Genomic DNA, 20,484 nt, shown 5'->3' on the forward strand with positions numbered 1-20,484 from the left:
AGAACTTAGTTCCCTCCGCCTCTCTGCCCTGAGCCTCTGCAGCTCAGGAGAGGCTGGAGGGTTACTGGACCCAGGGGGAGGCTCACCTGCAGGCAATGGGTCCTCGATCACCTCCGGAGCCAGAGTGGATTTGAGGCATCTAATCATAAGCCTGCATTTTTATTAAAGCTTATATGTTTAATCAGGGCCTGTATCTTAAAAGACCAGTCTTAGAAGACCAGCTGCCTAAGAACCTTGGCAAAATGTTTTTCTCCTAGACAAGGGGCCCCCCTGATTTATAGCAGAAAACAATTCTCAAAGTCGTAAAAAGGGAATTACAGGCTGACAGCCAAGGTTACACTGACCCTACAAATTAAGGGTGGATAAATAGTAAAATGAGCCATATCTTCGACGCAGGTGGCGCTGTGGGTTAAAGCCTCAGCGCCTAGGACTTGCCGATCGAAAGGTCGGTGGTTCGAATCCCTGCGGCGGGGTGCGCTCCCGCTGCTCGGTCCCAGTGCCTGCCAACCTAGCAGTTCGAAAGCACCTCCGGGTGCAAGTAGATAAATAGGGACCGCTTACCAGCGGGAAGGTAAACGGCGTTTCCGTGTGTGGCTCTGGCTCGCCAGAGCAGCGATGTCACGCTGGCCACGTGACCCGGAAGTGTCTCCGGACAGCGCTGGCCCCTGGCCTCTTAAGTGAGATGGGCGCACAACCCCAGAGTCTGTCAAGACTGGCCCGTACGGGCAGGGGTACCTTTACCTTTACCTTTAAGGTTAAGAAGGTCAAGAGCAGTGAAAAAGACAACTGGCTTGGCTGGAGAATATAGGTTTTCTTTCTTTCTTTTTTTGAGGCTGAGAAACAAGAGAAGAAGAGCTGGCAGAAAGAAAGAGAGCATTTTTGGGAAGTCTTTTCTAAAGCTGTTTCTTTCTTAAACTAAGATCCTTTTAAGATTTCTTTTCCTTTTAAAAGGTTATTTATGTATTAAATATATTAGCTTAAATATAATTATGCAAAGGATTTAAGAAATGCTAGATTCTTATTTCATATAGTTGTAAGAGTTGTAACTATCCTGAAATTAAGTCAGCCACCAGCCCCCCCTTGCTAGACAGGAGACGCCATCGAGCACTCCTGATATATGGTTGTCAGGCCTTTTGTTTAGAAACCTTCAGATGAAGGAGATCTCTCAATGTTGATGTGAACTCAAAATCCTTGACATATGTTTAAGATAAAAATTCAAGATTAATCATCTGTTTTGGAAGGCAATAGGGCAAGGAGGGCAAGAGGTGAGCTGGTAATTAAGATTCCTTGTTGAGACACATGTAAGATATATTACTACTTATTTGTCATTTATAGATAGAAGAATATATAGCTTTTTGATTTCCATAAAAGGGCAGAAGGAAATGGGTGTATCTTTTGTGATTGGTTCTAGCAAACAGCCAATAGGAATTTTAACCAGGCTGATTGGACAGAGGCAGCCACAGGAGGAGCAAGGGGGCTGGATTAAGGAAATATAAGTGCTGGCCAGAATGGCAAGAGGCCAGGCCAGAGCTTGGTAACCATATACCACTGTGCCTCATATTTATTTGTCTGACAAATAAATTACTATTTTAATTTCTCTATTGCTGCGTTGAATATTTCATTCCAGCTAAGTGTTAACCACAAGCAGGGTGCTACAGATTCATCTGGTGTCTGCTCCTGAGGACTCGGCACAGGTGCAGGCCCTTCAGATTCAAGGCCCTGCCCCGGCTCAGCCGGCCCTGGAGGCGGGCACTCCTGTGCAGGCTGGGACTCCTCAGGTTTAGCTTCTGAATCAGACTCCCAGGCCATCACAACCTGAAACTGTTCTTAACCTGAAGCACCACTTTAGCTAATGGGGCCTCCTGCTGCTGCCATGCCGCCAGAGCACGATTTCTGTTCTCATCCTGAAGCAAAGTTCTTAACCTGAAGCACTATTTCTGGGTTAGCAGAGTCTGTAACCTGAAGGGTATGTAACCTGAAGCGTATGTAACCCGAGGTACCACTGTACACTAGAGAAATACACTGCTTGGGTACACAAGGTCAATGCAACTGTTATACAAAGTCTATAGACATTGGGGTGGCTCTCAAATTTTATGGACGTATTATATATATTATTATATAAGCACAGTATGATTACAACATTTACACTGGCCCCGTTGTCTTCCACTCCTCTTGTAGGCCAGTAATAATCAAAATCTGGGAATAGGGAGAACAGACTGTTTTGACTCTTCTGGACCTTTCGGTCCTCTTTCTTCATTTCCAGTACACTCTCTCTCTCAGAAGATCTCTCTTCCCCAAGCTACAACTCTTCTTCTATAATTTCCTCGTGTTGTTTCCATGTTGGGTTTTCCAGAAATGGTTTTTCCTCTTTCGGGTCACTATATAAAAAAGAAGTTCCTCAAGCCCTTGGCAATGGGACTATACCTATCTAAAATCTTTTTTAGAGGTAGATAGTAGACTTCTTGGCCATTTCCATCCCACTTGTTGCCCTGTTTTGCAGGATTTGGGTAGGGGGCTTTTTAAATGCAGGGAACGTTCTGCAGTATGTCAATCCTGCTTTTGCTTGCGATAACGTTAAGAGAAAATGACAACAGGTCCCTTTCTGTGTTGTCAGTGACAGCACAGCAGACATCCACATGTGGTTGTTGCAGGAGAGAACAAAATGCTGTTCTTGCTGAGATAGTGGAAAGAAAGAAAGAAAGAAAGAAAGAAAGAAAGAAAGAAAGAAAGAAAGAAAGAAAACACGATCCAGTGAAAATTAAGCATTTTTTAGTTCAGTTGGTTAAAAGGGGAGAGTTATGTGCCTGTTTAAATCTCCCTCCTTGAAACCAACAGGATAGAGGGATGTTTAATTTTGGTTTAGTGTTCTGAGTGAATAGTAAATTTTGTTAAAAATTAAAGTCCCCATTAAAATTGACCAAGGAATTCTGAACCTGGGCAATTCAGGTGGTGGTTTACTGCCCCACTCTACTGCTGTCCACTAGCAGCAGCTGCTGGGAGTGGAGAAATACCAGGTGGTTGCACAGTTTCAGCCGAGTCGTTGCATTATCTCTTGAGTGAAATCGATGACAAGTTTTCTTTTAAGTGCTTGTAAAATAAACCGTAAACCGTAGGAGGGCCAGGAAACAGTCTGCTTCAGGGACTGAACCTGAAAGGGGAGGGGGGGTTTCTGCACAGAGCTTTGACGCAAGACAAATAAAAGCTATCCACTCCCACTTCTTTATAAAGGGGGGGGAGGGGGGCATAAGTCTAATACTGCCTTACAATTCTCAGGAGAGACAAAGTTGGAACAGAGGCTTCCCCTGGGTGCAATTTCAGTCTCCAGAAGAGACACCCCCCCCCACGCACCATATTCAGGAAGGTAAGTGGATCTCTTGTAAGTCTTTTTTTTCCTCCAGAGCAGAGACTGAAAGAAAAACACAAGAGCTTGTGTTGGCTTCAGCACCAAGGAGAGCTCCTAGAAGTCAGGCATGCAGGTGGCGTTTACACAGTCAGAGTCTGATGCTCTTTTTAGCAGCTGTAGAGTCTGCTTGCTGCTTCCAAGGTGTGCAAGAGAGCTTAGGAGCGGAGGGCCAGTGGAAATTTGACCCACCTTCAAGCAAAAATCAAAACTAGTTCATGAAAGCCTATGGCATAATACATTTGTTGATCAGTAAAGTACTGGAGGACTATTTGTTTCCAGAGGGGTAGTGTGTTGCGGCACAATCCGCTACGTTAGACAGTGATGGAGTGTGGGCTACTGGTGTCTCAAGCAGCCTTCACAGGGTATAAGAACTACTGCTAAGAAGGAACTGCGAGAGAGAGAGATAGGACTGGGGAATGCAGGAAACAGGCAGCAAGAAATGCAAAACATACTTCACTCCTGAGCTTTAAAAGCTAAACGTCCTCTCTTAAGGTAGAGATGTTACGAGTAAGACCAGCAACAACATTTTGTAGTGTCTTCTGCTTCATCAAAGGAATGTTCCTCTTCATGGTTCTAGACAGCTCTTCCCTCCACGTAGGGCATGCCCCATCTGTTTTTCTTTTCTATAGTTCACCCTATATTCTACGCCTGCTCAGTCATCATTGGGTTGTTTGGGGCAGGGGATGGAGGTTGCCCCATTAGCTATTTTTTAAAGATTCTTTACACTTCTATAAACCCTTCGTTTCTCCCAGTCCTGTTGATACCTCTTTGTTGTTTCCTCAGTTTGCACTATGATCCTGGTGACACTCATCCCGAGTTTGATATTAGGAGAGAAAGAGGGAATTCTGCCTCTTTAACTTCCAATTTAGCAAGGACCAAATATATTTGTAAACCTGATTAGCTGAGATAGCAAAGGCAGGGGGGGGGGGGCAATGGAAAAGAAAGGGGTGGCAATGAAGGGTTTTCCTATACCTAAAGTACAGCTCATAATCCATAAAGTACTTGTTCGTCATATAGAGATTATGCGTAAAAAGACTGGTATGTATATACAAGGAGCATGTATCAAAGCTTAAGCATCTCGCTTGCATTTAGAAGCAGGAATATAGTTGTTTTTATAAAAGTGAGTTGAGGCTTCTTATTGTTCCAGAAGAGGAATTCAAATACACTTATCCGTCAATATGAATGCACAAGATTTTATTCCCACCCTTCTCCCCGGTCGGACTCATGTTAAAATTTAGAAATACGGCAAGCTGTAAACCCATGAATGCATCTATTCTGCATTATAAACATGTCATGATACAGCATTTGCCAACTATAGATTCTATATTTCTTATTATAAGAGAGAGAAAACAAGTTTAAAAATATATATTTGAGTAATGCACAGAAATAGCTGCTGTTTATATACCTGAGTTTCAAAAGCAGTTATTACATATATTTTGATTTTATTCTAATGTTCAAGGTGCAAAAACTAATAATAAATTTATTCTGAAGGACTTAGAAGGCATAGATTTGCAAAAATGAAAGCAAATCAAAAGTGTTAAAATAAAATCATAGGGTGTTATGCCTTTTGCTCAGAGATCCCATAGTGAATAACTATACTGAGAGGACTGCACTCTGTTAGCAGAAACAATGCAGTTGGCGCTGTGCAGAACACAGAAATTGAAGAGGGGAAAGTGGCTTGAGACAGGAAAAAAGAGTATTCCAGCCACAGAGAGCAGCACCGCTATATAGGAACAGACATGGTGCTGAAAAGAAGAGCAAAAGAACAGGAGAGTTTGTGTAGGAGACAGATGTTTGGAAGGGCCCAGTGGCTCATCTAATGTGGCTGCTTGCAGGAATACAAGGTAGCTCTAAACCAGGGATGGAGATAATGGAGCTGTTCAGCTGTTGCTGAACATCTTCCCTGGCAGTTGCCCATCCTGTCTGAAGCTCCGTAAGAATTGAAGTCCAACATCTGGGTGGTCACAGGCTCCCCATCACTCATAGAAATTATTCCCGTCAGAATAGCCCCAACAGCAAAACCAAAGGGACATGTCTCAACTTTTCATGGCAGAGGAGCTTGTCACAACTTCTCAGGGCTATGCAACTCTCACCTTGTTTCATGGCTGAACTGCTCTTAGGCGCCACATCCCAACACAGAATTGGGTATACTTAGTTCTGTGTCAGATTGCAGCCAAAAGAATTAACTGAAATGTACTTTGCACGTCAAAGTACAAGTAGATATATACCGGCAGGAAGGTAAACGGCGTTTCCGTGTGCTGCTCTGGTTCGCCAAAAGCGGCTTAGTCATGCTGGCCATATGACCCGGAAGATGTACGCCGGCTCCCTCGGCCAATAAAGTGAGATGAGCCCCGAAACCCCAGAGTCGGTCACGATTGGACCTAATGGTCAGGGGTCCCTTTACCTTTACCTTTTAAATGAGCAGCATATTTGCATCCTCAGCCCAATTATTATTATTATTATTATTTTATTTTATTTTAATTAGTTTATATACTGCCCTATACCTGGAGGTCTTAGGGTGATTCACAGAAAAGATTACAATTTATATAATCAGAATAAAAACAACAACCCAATAACACCCCCCCCAAAAAAGAGCCACATTTTAAAAGGGTATAGGATGTCAAACAGATCAGTCAAAGGCCTGGTTGAAAAGGAACTTTTTTGCCTGGCGCCTAAAGATGTGTAATGAAGGCTCCAGGAGAGCATTCCACAGATGGGGAGCCACTGTAGAGAAGGCCCATTCTCGTGTTGCCACCCTCTAGACCTCTCAAGGAGGCGGCACACGAAGGAGGGCCTCAGAAGTTGATCTCAGAGTCTGGGTAGGTTCATATGGAAAGAGGTATTGCGGTCCTGACCGCAATAACAAAGGAAGTGCCAGATCATTGGTTCCTCTGCACTGAGTGCCTTTGGATTCTAGGACTTCACATAAGTCTTTCCCAGACCTATCTAGAGGAGCCAGGCATTGATCTTAGAGCATATGTTCTAGCACGGAGCTATAGTACTTTCTTAAGACGGTTTGGGGATTATTATGCTATTTTTGCTCTTGACAGGTTCCAGAAAATCAATGGATTCTGGCACTACAAGAAAGCTTTTCCGCAACATGAGAGTCACCCGCTTCCTTTTCATTGTGGGTTTGCTTCATGTGACGCCTTTCTTCTGCCATAGCCAGATGGACCCCATGGCTCTTGGCCGAGCTGATCCCAAATGCTGGGAATCCTCCTCAGCTGTCTTGCTGGAGATGAGGAAGCCGCCTGTTTCTGACTCTGTCAGTGGCTTTTGGGACTTTATGATCTTCCTGAAGTCGTCTGAGGACTTGAAGCACGGGGCTTTGTTTTGGCACCTGGCCCAGCTCTTCTGGGATATCTACATGGACTGCGTACTCTCCAGAACCCACGGCTTAGGGAAAAGGCAGTTGGATGAATCCCAGAGGCAAACTGCAGCTCTCCTGTCTTGGCTCATATTGAGTAAGCAAGGTTAGTACTCTGCACCCAGAGGACAGGAAGGTAGCAGCAATGTCCAGAACTTTTATCAACCCTAGTCAGACAGGTGTGCGAAGGAGGCATTTCATGGGCTTGCTCTCAATCTTTTTGTACCTGGGGGCACATTTGGAAATCCGTGGTTTTCCATGGATCTGAGGGCAATGAAACAATCACTGAGACGGCTAGAGCGCCGTTGGCGGATAACTCATTCTGAAGCTGACTGGACACGGGTTAGAGCTCAGTGTCGAGCCTACCAAGTGGTGGTAGCGACGGCGAAGAAGACTTTCTTCACCGCCTCTATTGCATCTGCAGAAAACAGCAGCAGGAGGCTCGCAATTTAGCGGAACCACCTGCTACATTGGGGCCCAGTACGGGCCACATGATCTCCTGCAATGATTTTGCTAAGCTTTCTGCAGATAAAGTCGCTCAGATTCGGGAAGATATAGACTCCACCGTGGGAGCAGGGCTGGGGTGGGAGAGTGCTAGAGTCCTGTCTAGTCAAATTGCATGGGATCAGTTCCAATCTGTTACCTCCGAGGATGTAGACAGGCTGCTTGGACGAGTGAAACCAACCACCTGTCTCCTTTATCCTTGCCCATCCTTATAAAAGCTTTGCGGGGTGGTGAATGCTTCTCTCTGTGAGGGAGCCTTCCCAGACCCGCCTGAAAGAGGCGGTTATCAAACCGCTTCTTAAAAAACCATCTTTAGATGCTGCCAATATGGCCAACTATTGCCCAGTCTCAAATCTTCCATTCTTGGGCAAGGTGATTGAGCGAGTGGTTGCTGAACAACTCCAAGCACGCCTGGAAGAAGCAGACCATTTGGATCCCTTCCAGTTGGGATTCAGGCCTCATCATGGGACTGAAACTGCCTTGGTCGCACTGGACCGTCTAGAGGGGCTGGGAGCTGGGGGCACTGTTATACAGTGGTTCCGATCCTTCCTCCTGGGCCGTGTTCAGAAAGTGGTGGGGGGGGGATGAGTGTTCAGACCCCTGGGCTCTCACCTGTGGGCTCTCCCCCATGCTTTTCAACATCTACATGCAGCTGTTGGAGAGATCATCAGGGGGTTTGGGCTGGGTGTTCATCAGTAGGGTTTGCGGTGTTCAGGAGACAATTTGTTCCGGAGCCAAGCCTTTTGGGAACCAAGGTACCACCACTGTAGAATTAAGACAGAAGAAACACTTGGGGTGCATAGAACTACCGCCACCCCACAAAATACCCAGGTAAAGCACCTACACTTTAAAACAAATAAAACCCAGGCATAAAAAGCCCCCCAAACTAACAAATAGGTAACCTCTCTCCAATCTAGCAACTCCCCCCCAAAACCTTCAAATTAAAATAATAACATTGGGAGGGGAAAGGTGGCATGGTAAGTGCCATTAGGGTGCCATGGTGCCCACGAGTGTTTTGTAGGGGACTCGAGGCCTAGGTCCCATGCAACTAGTGGCAATGTCAGAAGAGGTCCTGGCCAAAGTGAAATCAATGTGAACCAGAAACATGGCTTAAATTTGTCGTTAAATCTATTACTATAGATGGAGCACAGTTGTCACTGTAATTGAATTGTGCCCTTTGTAAAAGGTAAAGGGACCCCTGACCATTAGGTCCAGTCGTGACCGACTCTGGGGGTTGCGGCGCTCATCTCGCTTTATTGGCCGAAGGAGCCGGCGTTTGTCCGCAGACAGCTTCCAGGTCATGCGGCCGGCATGACTAAGCCGCTTCTGGCAAACCAGAGCAGCGCACGGAAACACTGTTTACCTATTTATCTACTTGCACTTTGACGTGCTTTCCAATTGCTAGGTTGGCAGGAGCAGGGACCGAGCAACAGGAGCTCACCCCGTCGCGGGGATTCGAACTGCCAACCTTCTGATTGGCAAGTCCTAGGCTCTGTGGTTTAACCCACAGTGCCACCTGTGTCCCCTTTGTATGGTGGCACAATTCTAGAAATCCAGGGATTACTTCTGTCATGGGTTATACATGCTGAAAACTATGCAACCAAAGCAGGCATCAAAGGGATCTCAGTGGGGTTGGAGAAATCGCTTGGCTGCTCATAAGATTCACGAGGTGGGCATTAACATAGCTGAAACTTTCTTCTGAACAAGTTCCTTCAAAGGGACTGCCTTTGCTCCCCTTTCAGTTGCTTGAACAGAGAATGTGTAGACAAAGATATGTTGCTCACATTTTACCGGACTGATAAGTATTTCTCCCCCCAAAAAATATCTGCTAGATTTCAGTTCATATAGGATGTGTGCTTAGATTGATTAGATATTAGTTTGCAGGTTCAGATTCTGAAACCCTAGCTGGCATAAACCATCGTTCACATTGGCACCAATAAATTTAACTGCAATAAGAAGGGCTGAGTTAGCTCCAGGAAGTACAAGAACACATATACACAAAACTGACTCCCTACGTATTAATTATGGTTAGGAGAGAGCCAGAATCACAACAACACTATTTGTCAGTCTCAGATCTCTGTCAGTAAAATGTGAATAATGGCAGGTGTTTGAGCAAATGGGAACTGTAAAATAATGATGTTATTCAGCCTGAGTGTTAAATCATAGACTCGGTGAACTAAAATATAATCATTATTTCATTTTATTTTTAAAAAGCTGCAAACTTAACAAGGGCCACGGTTCTGCTAGCTCCTAAATGAGAAGGAAATAAATCAGGCTATCTAAATTTCAGCTGGGCTTTTGTTTCACTACGTAGTCAGTCCATGCTAATTTAACAGAAACATCCACTTCCATGATTAACTGGTGAAAAAGAAAAACCGATGGACCACACAACACAGAAAAACGTATTATCCAGCATCTTATAAAAAGGAAGCAAACTGCAGATTCTTAAGCATGGTAACCATTATAGCAGAAGCATCTTTATTTCATCTGAGCTTCACAATGGCTAGAGCTGTGCAAAATGTTCATTTCGATAGGTTAAGGTTGCCATATTTCAAAAAGTAAGAAACCATGACACAACGAAAGTGTTAGGAAGACCCCAAAATTATTGAGCTTTTTTGTTTTTAATCTCATGCTTAGTTAGATTTGATATTTTGTCCTGATTCTTTCCTTACTCAACTGATTGATTAATTCACTGTAGCTTTAGTGGTGGTCATCTGAATGTTGTGCGTGTCAAGTTCATCCAATGCCCAAGGAAGTGTACAGGTGAGGGAAAATCCAATCCATGTTCATTTACCACGCAAATCACTTTAACATAGATTAAATACCTGTTAACACTTGTTAATTAACCTAACTTGCAGCCACAGGCATGAAATACTTAATTTAAATTAAGTGCTGTACTTCCCCACTTATCCCTGTTAAATTGCCGACAATTAATGTTAATCTCTCGTTTATATATCTCGGACACTAAATGGGAAGCCCTTGCACACTGTGTAAGTTTGCACGTGAAGAGCAGCAGTTTCATTCACTCTGGTTTATTTTACCACATGCAACATTTGATCTCATGATCAGTGAACTATACTCAGAGTCGAGAGTGGATTTCATGCTCTTTATTCAGCTCATAGTGGTGAGGAGAAATGGAAGTTCCCCCCAGAATGTCTGCCTTATATACATTATTTACACAATGGGCCCCACGTGATTGGCTAATTCCGGAATTCTCCTGTAGGCCAATCAGGTGGTGGATTCACTTCCACCTGGAGCTGGATTGGGTGGCTCCTGCAGACCAATCATACTGCTGCATTGTTCTAGGACCAATCAGACTGCTGCATTTTGGATCCTATTCAACTCAGTACATAACAGTGAGGATGATTTGAAGTATGTCCGTTGGGAGGGATTAAGCATCACACTCCTCTGATTGTCCCATAAGTGCAAGCATTTTGACTTGCCAGACACAATGTTCCCCAGTCCACCCCCTGCACTCTGTTCCAAGGTTTTGCCAAACTTCCCTACCCCCAAACCAATTTTGGGGAGCTCAGGGAAGCATCACAGCATAAGTAGAAGTCCTTGTGCACAGTTTCCGCCGGCAGAACTCATTCGGCGATTCCCACGGTCTTCTTATAAATTAGCTATCATATCAAATAAGGTATATTTCTAAACCATGGAATGAAATTAAACATGAAATGACATGATAACGTCAGGAAAAGTACCATTTTCCAGGTGCATCAGAAATACATGTTTATGTTGCTTTCCCTCCCAACATCTAGGCATCTTTTCACAAATTGAGATGACTCCTCTATGGAAAAAGAAAGAACTGAAAGAAAACTTAATAAGAATCCATGTGCACAAGAGCAGGTCTGCTTCACTCGGAAGAATTACTGGATATTTAACAATGAAGGCGAAACTCTTCTAGAGATGTACAGTTGCATTCTTCATCCGTCCCTCTTTTCTCCCTTTAAACAAATACTGTTACCGTTTCGGTTTTTGCCTTTAATTGCATTTGAAGTTGTTTCTCGTGGGAAAAGACTGCCTGTACACTATAAGTACAATCTAGCAAAAACTCGTTGTAAATTTACATCCCATTAAAATGATTAGGAGTTCTTTGCAACTGACTCCCATTTCATTCCTTTCAATGGTACTTGGTTGAAACTAACTTTTCCCGAACAATGTTTTCTTTGTTAAACTGGAGGTTGGTGCTTTTTAAAAAAATTTTATTTCATTATGAAGCCTGGGAATTCTGTTTCTTTAATAAGTTTGTAAGTAGCTAGCCAACTTATTGGTTCTGCATGTATAACTTCCATGATATTGGGGGGGGGGGCAATAGAAAGGGGCGTTTGCACTGGCTTCCCAATGCAGAAAAGAAGAGAATACAATCCTTTTCATCTTCAGGTGCTGGCTGGTACAATTAAAGTCTTGCCATTGGGTGCTTCTCCCACATGCATGCTGACAAATCAGCTGCACAGAAGTAAAAATAAAAATCACTTGTATATCAGAATGCATAAGACAGAGGTCTCTCTAAGGGAGAAGAGCCCCAGTCAGACAAATCATGCACACCTTACAGCCAAAGTCAAGTTCTGCAACAGTAAACTGTGACCTTTCCTGGATAATAATAATAATAATAATAATAATAATAATAATAATAAATTTTATTTATATCCCGCCCTCCCCAGCCGAAGCCGGGCTCAGGGCGGCTAACAACAATCAAACAATCAAACAATCAGATATTCACACATTCTAAAAATATTTCATTATAAAAATCAATTAAAATCAAATTAATGGCAACTAATTAAGCAAGATTCTGTGCAGGTTGCCAGAGGAGGGAGTCAGGCTGCGCCCTGACCAAAGGCCTGGTGGAACAACTCTGTCTTGCAGGCCCTGCGGAAAGATGTCAGGTCCCGCAAGACGAAAACGAAGCAAGCCCATAGGGAAATTCGTCTTGCGAAGCGCCTCGAAAAACGGAAAACCCTTTCGTCTAGCGAGTTTTTTGTCTTGCGAGGCATTCGTCTTGCGGGGCACCACTGTACTATGTTCCTTGTGTCACACTTTGTGGTTTCACACTGAATTTATTGATTTAAACAAAACCCAAGGGACAGCCACGCCCACAGTAATGTAATCTTGAAAGGCCTAGAGACCACCATTATTTGCCACAAGCCATTTGGTAATCTTTAAGGAGTTGGCATTTCTGTTAAGCATTGTTGGCAGGGACATCCCAAAGGCCTTTAAGGAGGTATTCTTATATGCAACTGCCGCAGCTCAGACTTTGGTGGCAAAGGGGTGGAAGGAACAAGAAGCCCCGACAATAATGGACTGGCATTACAAGCTACAAAAATTTGCTGAAATGGCACAGTTAACAAATACTCTGAGAGGCAATTCAAAGCAAAAATTTATGGAAAAGTGAGATAGATATGAAACATATGTTCAAAAACACAGTAAAGATTTGCTATCTATGCTAGCATTGGATTGACGTTGGAGTGAGACTGAGTTGAGAAATAAGACTAAGAGCACATATTGATATAGGAATGTATTAGATAATATGTAAAGAAATATACAATAATAAGAGTACATTCATTTGTAAAAAAGGAATATACAACAGGAAAGACAGGAAGTCTAGTGTGTTGGTATGTATATGATTTCTGGAAAAATATGTTTGTTTTTTCTTTGTTCTTTCTTTCTTTCTTTTGTTTAATTTTCTTTCTAAGGTTTATAAAAATTGTATATAATTTTTTATATACATGTTGGAAATTATATTATAGTAAGTCCTGTAATGTAATATGACAATGTTTACCGATGTAATATAAGAATGTTAATAAATAAATAAAATGCAAGGTAATCTTTAAGGAGTCAAAGGACTCTTTGATGTTTTGAACCCAAAGCTGCTCTTGAGGGAAGGACCCAAAATACAAGGAAGAAGATTCCGAATAAACACCAGGAAGAACTTTCTGACAGTAAGAGCTGTTTGACAGGGGAACAACGGTGATGGGCTCTCCTTCCTTGGAGGTTCTTAAACGAGAGGTCATGGATTCTTTAGCTCTTATTCCTGCTTTGCAGGGCCTTGGGACTCTTTGGGTCCCTTCCAAAGCTAGGATTCTATGAAAATATTCATTTATCCTTTGAAGCCTGAGTGGAGGGAGGTGGAGGCCGCAGGGGTGGTGGCATAATCGTGATGACACTTTTGCCTCAGGCGGCGAAACAGGATGCACCAATTCTGGTCCCACCTCCCAGTTTAAGGACTTGTCTTGGGAATGATTTTGTTGTTTAGTTGTTTAGTCGTGTCCGACTCTTCGTGAACCCATGGACCAAAGCACGCCAGGCACTCCTGTCTTCCACTGCCTTCCGCAGTTTGGTCAAACTCATGCTAGTAGCTTCGAGAACACTGTCCAACCATCTCGTCCTCTGTCTCCTTGCGCCCTCCATCTTTCCCAAAATCAGGGTCTTTTCCAGGGAGTCTTCTCTTCTCATGAGGTGTCCAAAGTATTGGAGTCTCAGCTTCAGGATCTGTCCTTCCAGTGAGCACTCAGGGCTGATTTCCTTCAGAATGGAGAGGTTTGTTCTTCTTTCAGTCCATGGGACTCTCAAGAGTCTCCTCCAGCACCATAATTCAAAAGCATCAATTCTTCGGTGATCAGCCTTCTTTATGGTCCAGCTCTCACTTCCATACATCACTACTGGGAAAACCATAGCTTTTACTATATGGACCTTTGTTGGCAAGGTGATGTCTCTGCTTTTTAAGATGCTGGCTAGGTTTGTCATTGCTTTTCTCCCAAGAAGCAGGTGATGGAGCTTTAGATATGACAGATCTATAGCCTCTCCCAGTCCACCCTGATCTACACCATCCTTTTTTGTCCTTCTTATCCCTGGAAAACTGAGGACAGTTCAGTAAAGGTGGCAGAACTTATCACCACCACACAGGGGGACCTACTGACTAGGGAAAGGGAGGTCTGCCCTATCTAATGATCTTCCAGACACCCTTCCTGGATGCTTAGGGGTTCTCCCTTAAAATGGGTTACAGTCTGAGTATATTCATTGATGATATTTGTATATGCAAGTATTGAGCACGTCTTGAGAATCTTAGAACATAAAAAAGTAACAGTATCAATAATAAAGACTCAGACCAATCATTCCTTGTTTGCAAAAATCATCCTTACTATATTACCTAATATATATATATATATTACATAAAGATCTGGCCACTGTTAACCACATTTAGGAAAAGATTGAAGGATGTGCTTTTTTTTTTTTTAATAATATTTATTAAAAAATTTCCAGAATAAAAAGGAAAGATAGCAAGAAAGAAAGAAAAAACAAATATGATTTACACTTGGTTTCAGTGGCATCTTTCCCGGACTTCCCCCCCTCCCCCTCTTGTATTCCATTTCCCTTAAATTGATTCCACAGATTCTTACCCCAAATTTTAAAACCTTATTTGTAATTTTAAATAACCCATTTATTCCAAATTAATTTATCTTATTTATCTTAATGAACCATTTCTCCTTATATTTTATATAATTCTCTAAGATCGACCCCATTTCCCTTCCACGAATTCCCCTATTTTCAAACAACAAACATGAAAAAAGAAAAGAAAGAAATAATATATAATTTTACAGCCTTTGGATTCCAAATCTCTCCCCCCCCCCCCCATTCCCCGGTTCCAATCCCCAAAGTTCATCCATTGTCTACTGCCAGCCTGGTGTATCCACGTCTATATCTCAACTCCACTTTGCCGTCTTTTGATAGCTTTTAATTTCAGAAAGTCCAATCTCGAAAAAACTCTCAGAAAAAGTCATTGTTCTTCCATCCAGACCTCTATGTTTAAGAGTCTAACTTAAATTCTATTTCTTGGTCCTTTTAAAGTCTGGATGTTCCAAATACTGCGGCTTCAAATTTGGTCCAGCTCTTATTCCTCAGGTTGCTTTTTCTTGTTCTGCTGCAGAAACCTTCTAATTCAGAAACTTCTTGTTCTCCACAGAGGCTTTTGTTATTCAGGAACATAACTTGCGTCAAGTCCCTTCCTTTCTTCAATAGATAAATCCATTGTCTCCTTTAGTATAGAAACCTCTGTAGACAAAATAATGCTTCGTTTTTGCAGCTTTCCCAAGAGATAACAGATCCTGCTCAAATTCATAGTATTTTTCCACTTGCTGCTACTGTTGCAATGTCCCAGCCTCCCTCTAGAGGGAATATGGTAACTTAATTTCTTTCAAAATCAGACCCAAAAGTCAAATAACTTGTTGCCTTTATTTCCAATAATTTATGTCCAAATTGTAACAAATCTAACCAGCAAAGCCATCGTAACAAAGTTCTCTTTTATTTTCCTGCTTTGACAGCTACTTTGACAGCTGTCAAAGTTTCTGTGTCTCTTCACCAGTCTCTCATAGCGGATCGTTCCCGGTTCCCGGGGGGGTTGCATTTTAGTTCCCACAAATCAGTCTTCTCCTCCAGCACAATTATTGTAATTTCCCTTCGTGAAGTTAAATTTTTTTTTCAGGTAAACAAGTTCATCTCTCGATCTTAGTTGTCAAATCCTTGCGTTGAGCCATCTACAACAGGGGGGGGGGGCGGACTTCCTTTTTGCACTCCCCCCGCTCGCTCCAAATTCAAAGATCAAATTTCCCTTTTAAGTCCAATCAATTTACTCACGGGTTGTTCCTTTTAGTCCAAATCCGAAATTTTCAAAGAAGAAGTCGTTGCTCTCCGCCGAATGGCATGCGGCTTCGCTGGGCAGGGGAAGCATTGGACTCACAGCACCACACCCCCCCGTCACCCGCTCCGCAGCCTTTAAAAAGGCTCCTTCGCGGGTCGGGAGGGCGCAAACGGTGCCCGCCGAGTCACCAAGTCCATGGGCATCTCCGCCCATGGTTTTTGAGGGTCCCCGCGTCGCCGGCACGGCAGGACCCGACCCCTACCCAGCCGACTCCCTCCGGAGCTCGGAGGGAGTCCGCCATTCGGCGATGGCGCCGACCCGGAAGTCTGAAGGATGTGCTTTTATTCTGTCACTGAAATCATTGGGATGATGTAAAAGTGCTCAGTTGATTGGACTTAACCTAAAGATATTGTTTCTTGAAAACTCATGTGACAGGAGACAGGAACGTTGAAAAAAAAATGTTAACATCAATCTATGATGGTTTAATATGCCATTGCAATATTAATATTAAAATTAGAATACAAAACCAGAGAGAAAAACTACTGTACAGAAGTTTTGAATGTAGCATGGCATGAAAATCTTCTGTTCCAGAATATAACCATGTCAGCTAACGCTAAATGAATTTCTGGACACTTTTGGAGAATTAGTATTATGTAGCTGTCTTTTTTACCTTAGGCAATCAAGCAGTGATGGAGGCAGGAGAACCAATATCAGCATAACCATATTTCCTAGTTGGCAAAGTTACTTGGCTGATAAGATCAGAGAAAGACTTGCAAACATTCTTAGCTGTTAAGAACAATCCTTCCTTAAGAACAGAGAGCTGACCTGGAAAAGAGAGAGAGCGCAGAAATAATATGTGGCTCCAATGCACATTTTAACAAACAAAACAAATCCTTGCCTTCTCATGCAGAGCAAGGAATTTTCAGTTCCCATGTAAGACTGAGATTTCATAATTATTGTACTGGTTATAAATTTCATTTATGAATACAGTAGCTTCCTTTGCAGTACTGTGAAGCAATCACACACTATAGAATAAAAACATATTCAAACAACTGCATATATAAAATCAATTAGAAACCGTGATTTAGTGCCAACGAGCAAATGGATCTCAGTGTCTGGGCTGAACGATGGTGTTTTGCAACTTTGACCTGTTGCAGGACCTTAGACAGACCTTAGCAGAGCATACGCAGAGTTCCAGAAAGCAATCAGTTGCAGGCAGGATGGATGAAGCAGGAACAAGACGCTGCTACTAGTAATTTGGTTACTTATAAAGGTAAAGGGACCCCTGACCATTAGGTCCAGTCGTGACCGACTCTGGGGTTGTGGTGCTCATCTCGCTTTATTGGCCGAGGGAGCCAGCACACAGCTTCCGGGTCATGTGGCCAGCATGACTAAGCCGCTTCTGGCGAACCAGAGCAGCACACGGAAACGCCATTTACCTTCTCATCAGAGCAGTACCTATTTATCTACTTGCACTTTGACGTGCTTTCGAACTGCTCGGTTGGCAGGAGCAAGGACCGAGCAACGGGAGCTCACCCCGTCGCAGGGATTCAAACCACCAACCTTCTGATCGGCAAGCCCTAGGCTCTGTGGTTTAGACCACAGCACCACCCACTTTCCTGTTTACATAGATAAGCCAATATAATTACTCAGAGGAAGTAATGGAAGTGTGAGCATATACCCAAAAGAATGCGCTAATTGCTATACCTGATCTTGATTTATTCTGATTAACATAAGGGTCACTGAGACTGCAGAACGTTACTCTAAACTCATTAGTACACTGGTGCACTGCATAACAGCAAAGAGCAGTCTTAGCAAGTTTGAGTATTTAAAAGAAAGATATCCTCTTTTGGCCCTCATTTATAAAATGTCAATATAAGAGGTATCGGTTCAAAGTACGCTGCTATGTGGAGACAGAACTGCTGCATCTCTAAAGTGACACAAGAGGCCTACTTAATAACACACTTGATCAGGAAAGCACATTCAAATATATGATAATGAGCCTATAAAATCAGCAGGTGCCACAAATCACACTCTTGAAAAAGGGACTTAGAACCCCCCGTGTCGTACTCTCTGGATGCCTTCTAAAAAATAATTTTGCCACCAGGGAAATGAATGAAATTTGCATCTTTTAAACTGAATGAGGGGCACAAGTGAATGGGAACCTCTTGGGTACGAAAGAGTACACAGCGCTCCTGAAGCTTATCTAAAAGGTGAAAAATAATGACACCAAAAGACTTAATCTTGTTCCCAGAAAACAGGCATGAATGACATTCAGTAGGTGCTTCAAAAGCTAAAACAACAGGGCACAAGTTGAAAAGCTGACATATTCACTAGCAACATCCAAGAATGCAAATGTGGGCATCATTTGAAAGTAGGGCCGTACCACTCAGATCATGGACACCCACCAACTTCTCTGGAGTTACAGACTGAGCAGATAGGCCCACTAGGAAGTTCTCCTACAGAAGCCGACTTGGAATGGATGGAAGCTGTGCACAAGCTCTTGCCATTAAATGGGGTTTCCATAGGAGAAGTGGATTGTGCCGACTGGAAAATGGGTTTGGCAACAATTCCCAAGTCAATATACAATGATGGATGACCATATGGGCTCCTCTTCAATACCTTTCTAATCCACTTTTTTAGACCATCCTAACCTAGGGACGCAGGTGGCGCTGTGGGTTAAACCACACAGCCTAGGGCTTGCCGATCAGAAGGTCGGCGGTTCGAATCCCCGCAACAGGGTGAGCTCCCGTTGCTCAGTCCCTGCTCCTGCCAACCTAGCAGTTCGAAAGCATGAAGTGCAAGTAGATAAAAAGGTACTGCTCCGGCGGGAAGGTAAATGGCGTTTCCGTGCGCTGCTCTGGTTCGCCAGAAGCGGCTTAGTCATGCTGGCCACATGACCTGGAAGCTGTATGCCGACTCCCTCGGCCAATAAAGCGAGATGAGCGCCGCAACCCCAGAGTCGGCCACGACTGGACCTAATGGTCAGGGGTCCCTTTACCTTTACCTTTAACCTAGGCAGGTTGCGGGACGCGGGTGGCGCTGTGGGTTAAACCACAGAGCCTAGGACTTGCTGATCAGAAGGTCGGCAGTTTGAATCCCTGCGAGGGGTGAGCTCCCGTTGCTCAGTCCCTGCTCCTGCTAACCTAGCAGTTCGAAAGCACCTCAAAGTGCAAGTAGATAAATAGGTACCGCTCCAGCGGGAAGGTAAATGGCATTTCCGTGCACTGCTCTGGTTCGCCAGAAGCGGCTTAGTCATGCTGGCCACATGACTTGGAAGCTGTACACCAGCTCCCTCGGTCAATAAAGTGAGATGAGCGCCACAACCCCAGTCGGTCACGACTGGACCTAATGGTCCCTTTACCTTTACCTTTAACCTAGGTAGAAGCCATTTCCCACACCCAACCGCTGTACCTGCTGCACTGACCACAACAGCAAAATCTGTTCAAGCAGTTCTGCTCTGTTTTGGCTAATAGAGATTACTAATACCCGTGGCACCTAGAGAATGGTCTGAGGTAGGAATGGGAAGATCAGCTTATTTATAGTCTGTGTCAGTTTCCCCATATATGCAATTTCTGCACTGATCTGTGATTTTTTTTTACAAACAAAACCTGCGGGAATATTTATATGTTTCTCACAAAGTACCATTTTCTCTCTAAGTTCATACTTCTGAACATATTTCATCCTAAATATATATTTTAAAATGCATCTTGGTACATTTTTGTGCCCTGAACTATACTGCCAACCTGGTGCCCTCCAGCTGGGCCTGATGGGAATTGCAGTCCAAAATTCTTGGATGGCGTCAGATTGGTGGAGGCTGTATTGTGGCATGAACTTCTATAGGCAATGTTGGTTTCTTCAGCACAGCTCCCTATGACATTTGAACATCTCTGCTGCATAATGACTTAGATATGATATATTTTGTGCAGTCACAGATCCCTAACCAACAGGTCCACAGTCTGGTTAGGTAGAATGCCTGGATTTAGGACGGATGTTCTAGGCTGGATTCAAACTCTACTACATGGGCTAAATCCCAATAACTTCAGATGATCCACAATGGATTGGATTAGTAACGTACCCATTTATAGCAATGGAAAGTATCATCCACTAGACTAGATTTATATCACCCGGCAGCACAAATATGTTGGTGTCCAGGGGTGGTTTATTTATTAAGAAACAGGCGCTGAAGCTGACAGCTATTCTCCGTGACTTGGAGATCGTTCCTCCTCCTCATTCCACAAGGGGCCTCGCCGTGATAAGCCAGGAGAAGGCAGACATCTTCTCCTTCATAACCACTGCGTAGCTGTGGCATGGAAAATAGAATGCGGCAGCTAGACTGGTGACTGGAAGCGGCCGTCGAGACCATATAACACCGGTCCTGAAAGACCTACACGGGCTCCCAGTATGTTTCCGAGCACAATTCAAAGTGTTGGTGCTGAGCTTTAAAGCCCTAAATGGCCTCAGCCCAGTATACAGTGGTACCTCGCAAGATGAAATTAATTCGTTCTGCGAGTTTTTTCATCTTGCGATTTTTTCGTCTTGTAAAGCACGGATTTTGGAAAAGCTTCAAAAATC

General features: G+C 43.5%; 2 protein-coding genes across 2 annotated transcripts in view; one reads left to right on the forward strand and one right to left on the reverse strand.

Moving 5' to 3' along the window:
- Positions 1-3,187: 3,187 nt before the first annotated feature.
- Positions 3,188-11,181, forward strand: FAM237A (family with sequence similarity 237 member A; the record flags this gene model as incomplete). Its single annotated transcript, XM_079983384.1, has 3 exons — positions 3,188-3,361; positions 6,454-6,876; positions 11,036-11,181. Exons 2-3 carry the CDS (start codon positions 6,468-6,470, stop codon positions 11,179-11,181), a joined length of 555 nt encoding a protein of 184 aa, XP_079839510.1. The 5' UTR covers positions 3,188-3,361; positions 6,454-6,467.
- Positions 11,136-20,484, reverse strand: part of DYTN (dystrotelin) — a 34,974-nt gene continuing 25,625 nt past the window's right edge. Inside the window, exons 15-16 of the mRNA XM_079978488.1 lie at positions 16,580-16,734; positions 11,136-11,221 (exon numbers count right to left, since the gene is read on the reverse strand). Of these exons, the coding sequence (XP_079834614.1) occupies positions 16,589-16,734 (146 nt within the window). The 3' untranslated portion in view covers positions 11,136-11,221; positions 16,580-16,588. The remainder of the gene's footprint in view (positions 11,222-16,579; positions 16,735-20,484) is intronic.

The sequence above is a fragment of the Podarcis cretensis genome (genome assembly GCF_951804945.1).
Source record: "Podarcis cretensis genome assembly, chromosome: 1".
In the NCBI taxonomy this organism is placed as follows: Eukaryota; Metazoa; Chordata; class Lepidosauria; order Squamata; family Lacertidae; genus Podarcis; species Podarcis cretensis.